This window comes from Pipistrellus kuhlii, unplaced genomic scaffold (assembly GCF_014108245.1).
Source record: "Pipistrellus kuhlii isolate mPipKuh1 unplaced genomic scaffold, mPipKuh1.p scaffold_m20_p_9, whole genome shotgun sequence".
Classification (NCBI taxonomy): Eukaryota; Metazoa; Chordata; class Mammalia; order Chiroptera; family Vespertilionidae; genus Pipistrellus; species Pipistrellus kuhlii.
In genome coordinates this window covers 172,906-183,210 of record NW_023425595.1, presented here as the reverse complement: position 1 = coordinate 183,210, position 10,305 = coordinate 172,906, and the positions used below count along the sequence as shown (strand labels likewise).

Here is a 10,305-nt window from a genome sequence, read left to right as displayed (position 1 = left end):
CAACATGGCCGCCCTGGCTACGGACGCTTCTGCCCAGCACGAACGTGGCGGCTCCTGACGTCATAGGACGGCGCCGGCCGCCCCGGAGCCCGCACGTGCGCTCGGGTTGGGGAGGTTTCCGGGCCGGGCCATGGACACCCCTCGGAGGCGCAGCCGGCGGCTGGGAGGCCTGAAGGCGGAGTCTCCCGGGAGCCCCACCGCGGTTCTGCGGGCGAGGCGAGCGCTTGCGGGATTCGAGTCGAACCCAGAGGAACCGAGGGAGCCCGCGTCTCCGCGGCCTGTGCGGCCGCCCGGCCTGGATTCCCCCGGACGCCAGCCGGAGACACGCCCGGGATCGCCCAGGCTGGGGCAGGGGGTAGGCCCGGGGTCCCCCCAGGGTCAGCAAGAGCCAGGCCTGGGGTCCCCCCGGAGGGAGCCGGGTCCGGACCCGGGGTCCCCCCAGGGTCAGCAAGAGCCAGGCCTGGAGTTCCCCCGGAGGGAGCCGGGTCCGGACCCGGGGTCCCCCCAGGGTCAGCAAGAGCCAGGCCTGGAGTCTCCCCGAAGACAGCCAGCGTCGAGTCCGGAGCGCCCCCGACGTGAGCCCGGGCCAGGAGGGGGGTCCCCGCAGGCCGTCCAGAGCCGCGGAGAGCCGAGCCCGAAGTTGGCCCCGACTGCGGAGGATCTGGCCCAGCCGCCGGGCCCCGGGTCACCCGAACCCCACCCCGGACAGCCAGCGCCGGGCCCGGAGCCCTCGCCGCCGCTGCAGGAGCCCGCACCCCCGCCACCCGGCTCCGCCCCCGGCCCGCACCTGCCGAGCCAGCCGCCTCCGGCCCGGGAGCCGGGGAGAGGTGGCCTTTGCCCAAAGAAGCGAAAAGGGTCTCTACCACGGGCCCCGGCGTCCAAGAAGCTGGAGGAGGAGGTGGCGGTTCCGTTAATCCCGAAGGGAAAGCCCAAGTCGGGGCGGGTGTGGAAGGACCGCGCCAAGAAGAGGTAAAGAGGGAGGGGCGGCCGGGCTTGGCGGGGTCTCGGGGGGCGGGCCCCGGCGCAGCCTGCAGGCAGCCTCCGGGTTGGACAGAGCTCACAGTAACGGGCGATTATCTTCCGGAGGTGGTAGGTGCCCTAGGACCCCAGGAGAGTGACAGCTCGGCTGTTCCGTGCTGCTTTCCCGGGTCCCTGTGGACCTCCCTACAGCACCCCACTGTGAGTGCATTTACCCCTGTCTGCCCGCCCCATGAGGAAGGGGAAGTAGGTCAGCAGCACTGCAGCTGGAGCCGTGAGGTCTGTGTTCACCCATGATCTGTGACATGATCTGTCTCTGTGAGACAGTGTTACCAACACAGGACATTGGACAGGCTAAGCATTGGCGAGGATGAGCCTTCAAACAGGGACCAGCATGCACCCGGGTTTGCTCTACACATGAGTCCTGGGAGGCAGCCGATTTAGCCTCATGTTGCATGTGAGGAAACGGGGCTCTGCAGAGAAACCGGGGGTGCGCAGACCGCAGGCGGTCGGGGTGAAAGAGAACCCGGTCAGGAGACTGTTGCTCCAGCGTTAAAACACCTTCAGGGGCTGCAGGCAGGTCTGGGGGTGAGGGCCAAAGGTCACAGAGTTGATGTTGGGGGCCTTGGAGGAAGCAGCTCAGGGGCTGGCCAGTGAGCCCAGGAACCAGACAGCACCGCTCCAGGTGTCAGCTAACGGGGTGTGGGGGCAGCAGTGGCTGCTGGAGGCCTGGCTCCCTGCTCTCGTGCCAAATGCCCCCTTCTGCACAGGGCTCCATGGACGGGCCCGGTGCCTCCTCTGAAGGGTGGTGTTTATTGAGCACCTACTGTGTGCAGAGCCCTGTGCTGAGGACTTCTGCAGCTCTGTCTCAGGGGACCTCCCGCCAGCCTTCGGATGGGAACAGTTCTCGTCTCCTTTAACTGAAGCCCAGCTGCCTTGTGCGTTGACACACAGGGCGGATTTAGGTCTCAAAACCCAGGCCGCCTCCCATCTCCAGGCAGAGCGATGCTCTGGAACTGCACTGCCCAGGCCTTAGCCGTTTAAATTTATGTGGATTAAAGTTAAAGTTAAAAATTAATTCCCTCGGTCACACCAAGCACAGGTCAGGTGCTCGGCCACCAGTGTGAGTGCTGGTGTCGGGTTGAACAGCGTGAACGTGGAGCATGGCTACCGCGGTGGGAAGTTCTGCTGGAGCGCTGCTCTGGCTGCGCCCAGGTCCCCTGCCCGGCGGCGGAGGGAGAAGGAGCAGTGGGGGGCATGCTGGGGTCAGAGGCAGGCCCGGGGATGGGGTGGGGGGAGAGCAGGACAGAACCAGGCAGAGTCGGGCAGTTGGGTGAAGGTACAGACTGAGTGCCGGACTCCGGGGAGCAAGGCGGGAGGAGATGGCCCAGAAGAGCTGTGCTGACCCTCCCCGGGACGGCTCTCAGCTCCGGGCAGACCCCGACCTGCGTGTCCTGGCACCTTGTGTGAGCCTTGGCCCAGAGGCCATCTCCCTCCTGTGTTTACCTCGAGCCGCCGCGCTGTCACTTCTCCTGGAGAGGGGTTCCGGATCCTGACAGCGTGCCCTCCAGACCGCCCCGGGAGGGAGGAGCCCTCCCGCGTTCCTGCCCGCCGGCCGCTGTGCTTGGGGAGAGCAGCAGGGCTTCGTGGCGGAGGCTGGTGCCTGGTCTCAGGGGCCACCAGCAGGGATTCGGGAATGGGGGCTGGGGGCTGGGCTTGCTCCTCTGGAACGGACAGAACTGGAGCCCCACCTTAGAGGCTTAGGACACGGCAGGCAGTGGAGGGGAGCCCGGGTCTGTGACCTGGGGGTGACTGCCCACACGCAGGCAGTGGGAGGTGGTTCTGACCGGGTTGGAGGAAAGAGCCGGAGCTAGGGGAGAAGCCGGGTGCAGCACAGGACCCCACAAGCCCCCCCCCCCCCCCCCAGGTTCTCCCAGATGGTGCAGGACAAGCCCCTGCGCACCTCCTGGCAGCAGAAGATGAAGGAGCGGCAGGAGAGGAAGCTGGCCCGGGACTTCGCACGGCACCTGGAGGAGGAAAAGGAGCGGCGCCGGCAGGTGAGGGCAGAACCGGCGTCTGCTGGGAGCAGGTGTCTGCTGGGGGGGGGGTGTCTGCTGGGGGGGGAGTGTCTGCTGGGGGGCGTGTCTGCTGGGGGGGGTGTCTGCTGGGGGGGGGTGTCTGCTGGGGGGGGTGTCTGCTGGGGGGGGTGTCTGCTGGGGGGGGTGTCTGCTGGAGGGGGTGTGTCTGCTGGGAGGAGGGGTGTCTGCTGGGGGGGGTGTCTGCTGGGGGGGGTGTCTGCTGGAGGGGGTGTGTCTGCTGGGAGGAGAGGTGTCTGCTGGGAGGGGGTGTCTGCTGGGAGGGGGTGTCTGCTGGAGGGGGTGTCTGCTGGAGGGGGTGTCTGCTGGAGGGGGTGTCTGCTGGGAGGGTGTGTCTGCTGGGAGGGGGGTGTCTGCTGGGAGAGGGTGTCTGCTGGGGGGGTGTCTGCTGGGGGGGGGTGTCTGCTGGAGGGGGTGTGTCTGCTGGGAGGAGGGGTGTCTGCTGGGAGGGGGTGTCTGCTGGGAGGGGGTGTCTGCTGGAGGGGGTGTCTGCTGGGAGGGGGTGTCTGCTGGAGGGGGTGTCTGCTGGGAGGGTGTGTCTGCTGGGAGGGGGGTGTCTGCTGGGAGAGGGTGTCTGCTGGGGGGGTGTCTGCTGGGGTGTGTGTCTGCTGGGAGGGGGGTGTCTGCTGGAGGGGGTGTGTCTGCTGGAGGGGGTGTCTGCTGGGAGGGGGGCAAGGGGGGTGCTGGCTGGAGCAGTGCAGTCTGGGACCATGGGGCAGGGAAGGTGGAGGGAGGTCCAGTGTAGCCCTGGCTCTGCGGCCCAGGGAGGGGGAAACCCCAGCGGCCGCACAGAGAAAGTGAGGCCTGATGTGGGCCAGTGACGCTCAGGGGACCCGGGCTGCCTGGGGACCCGCCATCTGGTGATCCCAGGGCCCCGGAGGAATGAATGCCTGACCCAAGCTCCGGACCCGCCTGTCTCAGAGTGGGGGGGAGCCCATCACTCGGGGCCCATCAGTCGTCTGTCCCGGATTCGGGTGCCCCAGTGCCGAGGTCCTTAGAAGGAGCGGCTGTCCCCTGCGTGGAGGCCTTATCTCACTTCCTAGCAGCTGCTCCTTGTTGTGCAAGAGGCCTCCTGCCTGGGAGCCCAGGTCTCACTTCTCATTTCTTACCAGGCCCAGGCCACGCCTGCCCACTCAATTCCCAAAGCCAGGTGGGCCCCTGGCCGTGCAGCAGCCTGGACGCCCCCGCCTCCGCCCCGCCTAGCAGGGACGGCACCCAGCAAATGGGCTTCCGCTCCCAACAGTCCCCCTCCATCCCTCTGGGCATTCCCATGGCCGGCTCACACTGGCCAACTCTGTGCCTCTCCTCGTTCCTCCAAACAAGCTTAGGGGGGCGTTCTCTTTGTAAAGATTGGGTGAAGCACAGAGGTGAACTCCTTGGCCAAGGTCACCCCTTAAGAAGTAGCCGAGCCAGGATTCGAACCAAAGCCTTTTTGCTGTGGCCTCCATCTTTCCCAGCCCCGCACCTGGGCACCTGGACTTCTGGGCAGAGGGTGGGGGTGAGGAGACACCCCCCCAGGGGCCTCTGTCTACATGTGCCTGCGTCCCCGCAGCCCCGCCCAAGCCTCTGTCCTCAGCTGCCTCTCAGGTGCCCACCTTCTCAGGCGGAGCCAGGACCTTCCCCCACGGTGGCCCTCCACCTGCCCCCCACCAGGGCCCGGGAGGCGAGGCCCTGCCCTCCTCCCCAGGAACTGCCAGTGCTCCCTTGGGGGCCTGAGAGACGGGCTGCCTCACCCGGACCCGTGTTCCCTCCCCGCTCTGTGCACCCAGGAGAGGAAGCAGCGCCGCGCCGAGAACCTGCAGCGCCGCCTGGAGAACGAGCGCAAGGCCGAGGTCGTCCAAGTGGTGAGCGCTGGGCCCTGCCTCCTGCCCTCCCCTGCCGCCATCCCAGGCCTCCCTCTTCCCGGGGAGCAGGGGAGACGCCAGCCTCATCGCTGCTCTGCCTTTTCACCCCCAGATCCGAAACCCCGCCAAGCTGAAGCGGGCGAAGAAGAAGCAGCTGCGCTCCATCCAGAAGCGGGACACGCTGGCCCTGCTGCAGCAGCTGCCCCGGCCGGCGGCCCAGGACTGAGCCGGACAGCGAGCCTGGAGCGGGCACGTGCCGTCACACACACACACACACACACACACACACACACACACACACCCCTGCCGGGCCGCACTCCTCTGGCCCGGGAGAGGAAGCCGCTCCAGTGGGCCCTGAGTTCCCGGCCGGGCATGTCTCTGGAGGGAGCCGGGCCCTGGCAGAGGTTGGGGGCAGGGCCAGGGGAGGATCAGCTTCCCAGCGGCCCCCCTTCTTCCCTCCCCACCCACCCCTGCTCCTTCCCCAAGTGCCTTCAAGCTCAGGAGAGCCATTCTTCTGCCTCCTGAGGGAGCTGAAGGGTGACCCTCCAAATGTGCATGTTCTGGGTCAAGGTCCGGGCCCTCCCAGACCAGGAGGCCGCAGGGAGAACCCAGCTCCCCATCCCTTCCCGAGCCGCTCTGGGCACCTCTGCACCCACTGAGCCCAGCTCCACCCACTTTCAGCACTGAAGGGTGAAGACGGGAGGTGGCGGGGTTCCCCTCCAGCCCCCTCTCCGGTACCAGCCTCCGCAGAAGCCCCAAAGATGTGCCGAACTCATGCCCATCCAGGCTACAAGCGTATTTATTGAGCACCTGCTGTATACAGGCAGAGACAGGTGCCGGGGAGCTCTCACTCCGGGGAGGAGACAATAAACGAGTGGATCACGCGGCGGTGGCAGCAGTGTGGTGATTATGGGGGGGGGAGAGGGGGAGATTGGGCGAGGGGTTCTATGGCTGGCTGCTCCTCGGCTTCCAGCGGCTGCAGTTTGCCGGGCTCCGGCTGTGGGCTGCCCTGCCTGGTCCTGGGCAGCACACCTGCCTGCCCGACTCCAGGGACCCGCCGGGTGGCCCAGGGAGCACTGGCCCTTCCACAAACCCTTTGCCCACCAAGCACCGGCACCAGCTCTGCCAGGTGCAGAGCTGAACGCACAGTCTCCCCTCAAGTCCTCGGCAGGCAGAGGAGGGAGACCTGCTATTCCCCCCACCCCCCTGGGGTACGAGCCCCTGAGTGGTCAGAGGTGGGCGCTGCAAGGATCTTGGGGTGACCAGCATTGCCATGCGGTGTGCCATGGGACACTGGGCACCCAAAGGTGTCGCACTAGCTAGGAAATAACGGCTGTGACCTCGGCAGCTGCTGTCCCCATGGAAACACGGAAGACTGGCACCCACTGCACTATGGCTAACTAGCCTCATTTCCCAAACACTTGACTATGGCACCCCTTTGCTCTCCCACCTGTAAATGCTCGGTGCTGGGCCAGCGCGGGGAGAGGGGCCCCAGTCAGCGTGTCCATTAATGGGGTGCCGGCTGTGCTTTCACCAAACAGTAACCGAGCAATGATGCTCCGCGGTCAGCTGGCAAACCCTGCTCTGGGCCTGTCGCTGACCTCCCTGCACCTCCATTTGTTCATCTGTAGCAACTGCCTAAAAGGACCTGTCCCTCCCGAATGTGGGCAGAGTGTCCGGCTCAATCACCATTGCCCTGGACTGGAACAGTACTCCCCAACCTTCCTCACTTCTCTACTCCAAAAACCACATCACTAGTTTCTGTAAAAAAACCATTTCTCATCCCCAACCCCCCACCCCCAATCTGGTAAAGTTGGGCCCCAAGGAGATGCGTCCAGTGTGCCTTACGGCGCCGCTGCCCCAGTATGAGGGCTTGGGTCACCTATGTGGTGGGTGGCCCAGCGGCGCCGGGTGGACATGGCCTCGGGGCAGGGCTTAGCCATGCAGGTCCCGGCTCCTCGCCCGCCTGCAGCTGGCAGACTGCACGGAGGCCCCCCGGCGGCGCGCCCAGGGAGGTGTGCGGTGGCTTTAACTTGCGGAAAGGGCTTCACTGGGTCCGCAGGCACTTTAAAATGCAGATCCCCGGGCCGGCCCCTGGGACCCGCTCTCCGAGGCCGCGCCGGGGATCTACATTCTAACACGGTGCCTGCGCTGGGGGGACGGCGGTGCCGGCCGCGCCTCTAGCTGGAGGTGTTGCTCAGCGCCCGGTTCAGGGGGCCCTCCTCCTCCCGGGACCCCCGGCCCTTGGCGGGCGGCGCCGCGCGGCCCCCCCGCAGCCAGCCCAGCAGGCGCGCGGGCCGGGGCGCGGGGGCGGCGGCGGCGGAGGAGGCGCGGCGCAGGCTGCCGGCCAGCTCGTCCTCCACCAGCACGCTCTCCAGCACGCTCCGCAGCGAGCGCCGCAGCTTGCGCAGCATGTCGGGGCAGGTGAGCACGTAGAGCAGCGGGTTGAGCACGCTGTTGAAGAAGGCCAGGCTGGTGACGAAGGGCAGCCCGCGCCACACGAGCGGCCGCAGCGCGGGCTGGCCGTGCGCGCGCACCTCCAGGAGGCTGAAGACGTGGTAGGGCCCCCAGCAGAGCGCGAAGGCCGCCACCACGGCCGCCACGAGGCGCACGAAGCGGCCGGAGCGCGGGCGGCCGCGGTGGCGCAGGCGCGCGCTCACGGCCAGGTGGCTGGCGGCGATGACGGCCAGCGGCGCCAGGAAGGCCAGCAGGAACTTGCTGACCGCCAGCCCCACCTGGCGCGCGTGGCACGTGGCGTCGCGGTCGGGCCCAGGGCTCAGCAGCAGCAGGTTGTAGTAGCACATGATGCGGCCGTCCCGCCGCGGGATGGTGTCCCGGAACACGTAGTAGGGCACCGTGTTGAGCGCCGCCAGCGCCCAGAGCGCCAGGCACACCCTGTGGGCGGCCGCCACGGTGCGGTGGTTCTGCGCCCACACGGGCCGCAGCGCCTGCAGGCAGCGGTCCAGGCTGATGGCGCTGAGCAGGAAGCCGCTGGCGAACATGTTGAGGAAGAAGACGGACGAGTGCAGCTTGCAGAAGGTGGTGCCCAGCTCCCACGAGTGGCCCACGGCCAGGAAGTAGGTGAAGAAGGGCAGGCTGGCGGCGGCCAGCAGGTCGGACAGCGCCAGGTGCAGCACCCAGGTGGTGACCACTGTCTGGCGCATGCGGCAGCCCACCAGGAAGAGCACCAGCCCGTTCTCCGCCAGGCCCAGCAGCGCGGCCAGCCCGTGCAGCACCACGGACGCGTGGTCCATGTAGCGGATGCTCGAGTTGCCGTGGCCCTGCAGGCGGCTCATGTGCTCCAGGAGCGGGCACAGCGGCCTCGCCGTCACGTTGGCCGACATGCTGGGCACCGCCCTGGGGAGAAGCAGGCACGGAGGTGGGCAGGGCTGGGCGACAGGGGGCCCCGGCCAGGAGACGGGGATCTGACTCAGAATGGGATTGGCGAGGACCCTGGGAATCGGAAGTGACCAGTGACTTCCCAGCTCCCTACGCTGACCGCACAGCCTGGGGCGAGCCCTCCGCCTCCCTCCGCGCAACGTGCATGCCAGGCTTAACGTGACCTCGCTCAGGGGGTGGGAGTGGATGAGCTCACATACAGAAGCGTGTGGAACGGGGCAGCCTGGTCGTCATTAAGCAGCTGGCCCAAGCTCACACGGAGACCTGGGAACAAGGTCCGGCCCGCAGGACCCCTTTCCCTGACCCCAGAGAACCAGAGGCTGAGGCAGCCCCTCAGGGCAGGGCATTCCGAGGGCCTGGGGGACCGAGCCTGTGCCTTTAAGGGATGCCGTCCCCCCACCCACAGCAGCCTCTGACCTTGCCTCTGCGGAGTCTCCTTGGGGCCCTCTGCTCCCACAGTGGCAGCCGGTTGGGTGTGTTGACAGTAAATAAAGGAGCCAGCCCCTCCTCCGATGGCTGAAGAGGAACTAAGATAAGAGAGGGGAGGACTAAGCAGGAGGAACTGCCTGCCTGCTGGGCCTCCAGTAGAAGCCCCCCCCCCACGTGGGCGCACGCGCCCCCCTAACCCCCCTCCCCCCGCCCGGTGGGAGCTGCGGCAGCGGCTGCCGGCCCCAGGAAACCCCTCTCATTCATTCACCGGGCGGTGCGCTCAGGCCGCAGATGCTGGAGAAGCCGGCCTCCGAGGATGAGACCTGACCATCTGAGGGCGGAGGAGGCGGGGCCAGTGGCGGGGGGGGGGGGGCGGGGGGGGCGGGGGGGGGACTCCAGGACTCTGGTAGGTTTCCTACACGGACGCTCTCTTGCTTCTCCCCGTCCCATTGTGCAGATGAGAAAACTAAGGCTGGAGCATTTAACGTGCCCCAAAGCCACCCAAACAGTGCAGACGAGAAGAGAAGTGACAGGCTAGCGCCCAGCCCGATTTCTTTCCTCTCCCTCGGCTCCGGCTCCGAGTGAGAGGAGGGAGGAGGAAGTGGGGGGAGGGTATCCCTCTTCCCAGGGGAAACCCCGTTGGCTGGGATGAGAAGGCCCACCCGCTTTGCCAGGGACCACATTCCTTTGCTGGGTGAGGTCTAGAATGTTCCTGGCGGCGAGCCCCTGGCGCTGGGATAAGGAGGTGGTGGGCAGCTGTGGGCCGTGCTCCCTGTGGGAATTCACGCTTCCTGAGCGGCAGTGTGTGGAGCAATCACACAGCGACCTGTGCGGCCCACTTCTCGGAAGAGGAACTGAGGCTCGGAGAAGCAGCTTGCCCTGGGGCCAGTGCGGCGCCCGGCTCTCCCGGCCGGCCGGCCGGCGGGCGGCGTGCCATCCCCTCTGCGCCGCGGCATCCCCCGCCGCCCAGCAGCTGCTGGCCCGGTCCTTGGGGGTGCAGAGCCTCGGCCGGAGCAGCCAGGTGGGCCCGCAGGCTGTGCTGTCAGCCCCGCCTCCGGCCCCGGAGGGAGCCCAGCACAGACCCTGCCTTGTTAGGGGCTGGAGCCGAGAACATGAGCTTTGGGGTCAGAGACCTGGGTCTCATCCCGACGCCCCAACATCCTGGCGGGTGAATGGTCTGCTACCCTAAGACTGCTGTGCTCCCGGTTAATGCTGGAGAGACGCGGCCCCTCCTCTGAGCAGCAAGCCCCCTCCCGTCTTTGCAAACCCAGCCTCTGCCCTCCTGGCGGGGACAGCCTTCCCCCCGGAGAAACTCCTCTCAGGGGCCCAGAGAGGACACTCACTGCCCAGCCTGCCTCCGCCTCTTACCTGGCACAGAGGAGCAGGGAGGGGGGCACGGCCCCAGCCCTGAGGCAGGCAGTCCTGGAGGCAGCCAGCCGACGCTGTTAGGAGGCGGCAGTGAGTGAGGCTGAGGGAGGAAATCCTCTCAGCCCGAGTGTGTGTGCGTGTGTGCGTGTGTGTGCGTGCGTGTGTGTGTGTGTGTGTGTGTGTGTGTGTGT

General features: G+C 67.3%; 2 protein-coding genes across 8 annotated transcripts in view; one reads left to right on the top strand and one right to left on the bottom strand.

Moving 5' to 3' along the window:
* Positions 1–69: 69 nt before the first annotated feature.
* Positions 70–10,305, top strand: part of CCDC86 (coiled-coil domain containing 86) — a 20,493-nt gene continuing 10,257 nt past the window's right edge. The window contains exons 1-6 of one of the 7 annotated variants that reach the window (XM_045577500.1): positions 70–969; positions 2,906–3,035; positions 4,844–4,918; positions 5,031–5,171; positions 7,472–7,473; positions 8,593–8,605. In XM_045577500.1, the coding sequence (XP_045433456.1) occupies positions 131–969; positions 2,906–3,035; positions 4,844–4,918; positions 5,031–5,144 (1,158 nt within the window). In that variant the 5' untranslated portion in view covers positions 70–130 and the 3' untranslated portion in view covers positions 5,145–5,171; positions 7,472–7,473; positions 8,593–8,605. Of the gene's footprint in view, positions 970–2,905; positions 3,036–4,843; positions 4,919–5,030; positions 5,712–7,471; positions 7,474–8,592; positions 8,606–10,305 lie in introns of those variants that run through there. The other 6 variants (XM_045577506.1, XM_045577504.1, XM_045577502.1 and 3 more) reach the window with 6 other exon arrangements.
* PTGDR2 (prostaglandin D2 receptor 2) lies at positions 6,138–8,315 on the bottom strand. The gene has a single exon (XM_036428486.2). It carries the CDS (start codon positions 8,260–8,262, stop codon positions 7,099–7,101), a length of 1,164 nt encoding a protein of 387 aa, XP_036284379.1. The 5' UTR covers positions 8,263–8,315; the 3' UTR covers positions 6,138–7,098.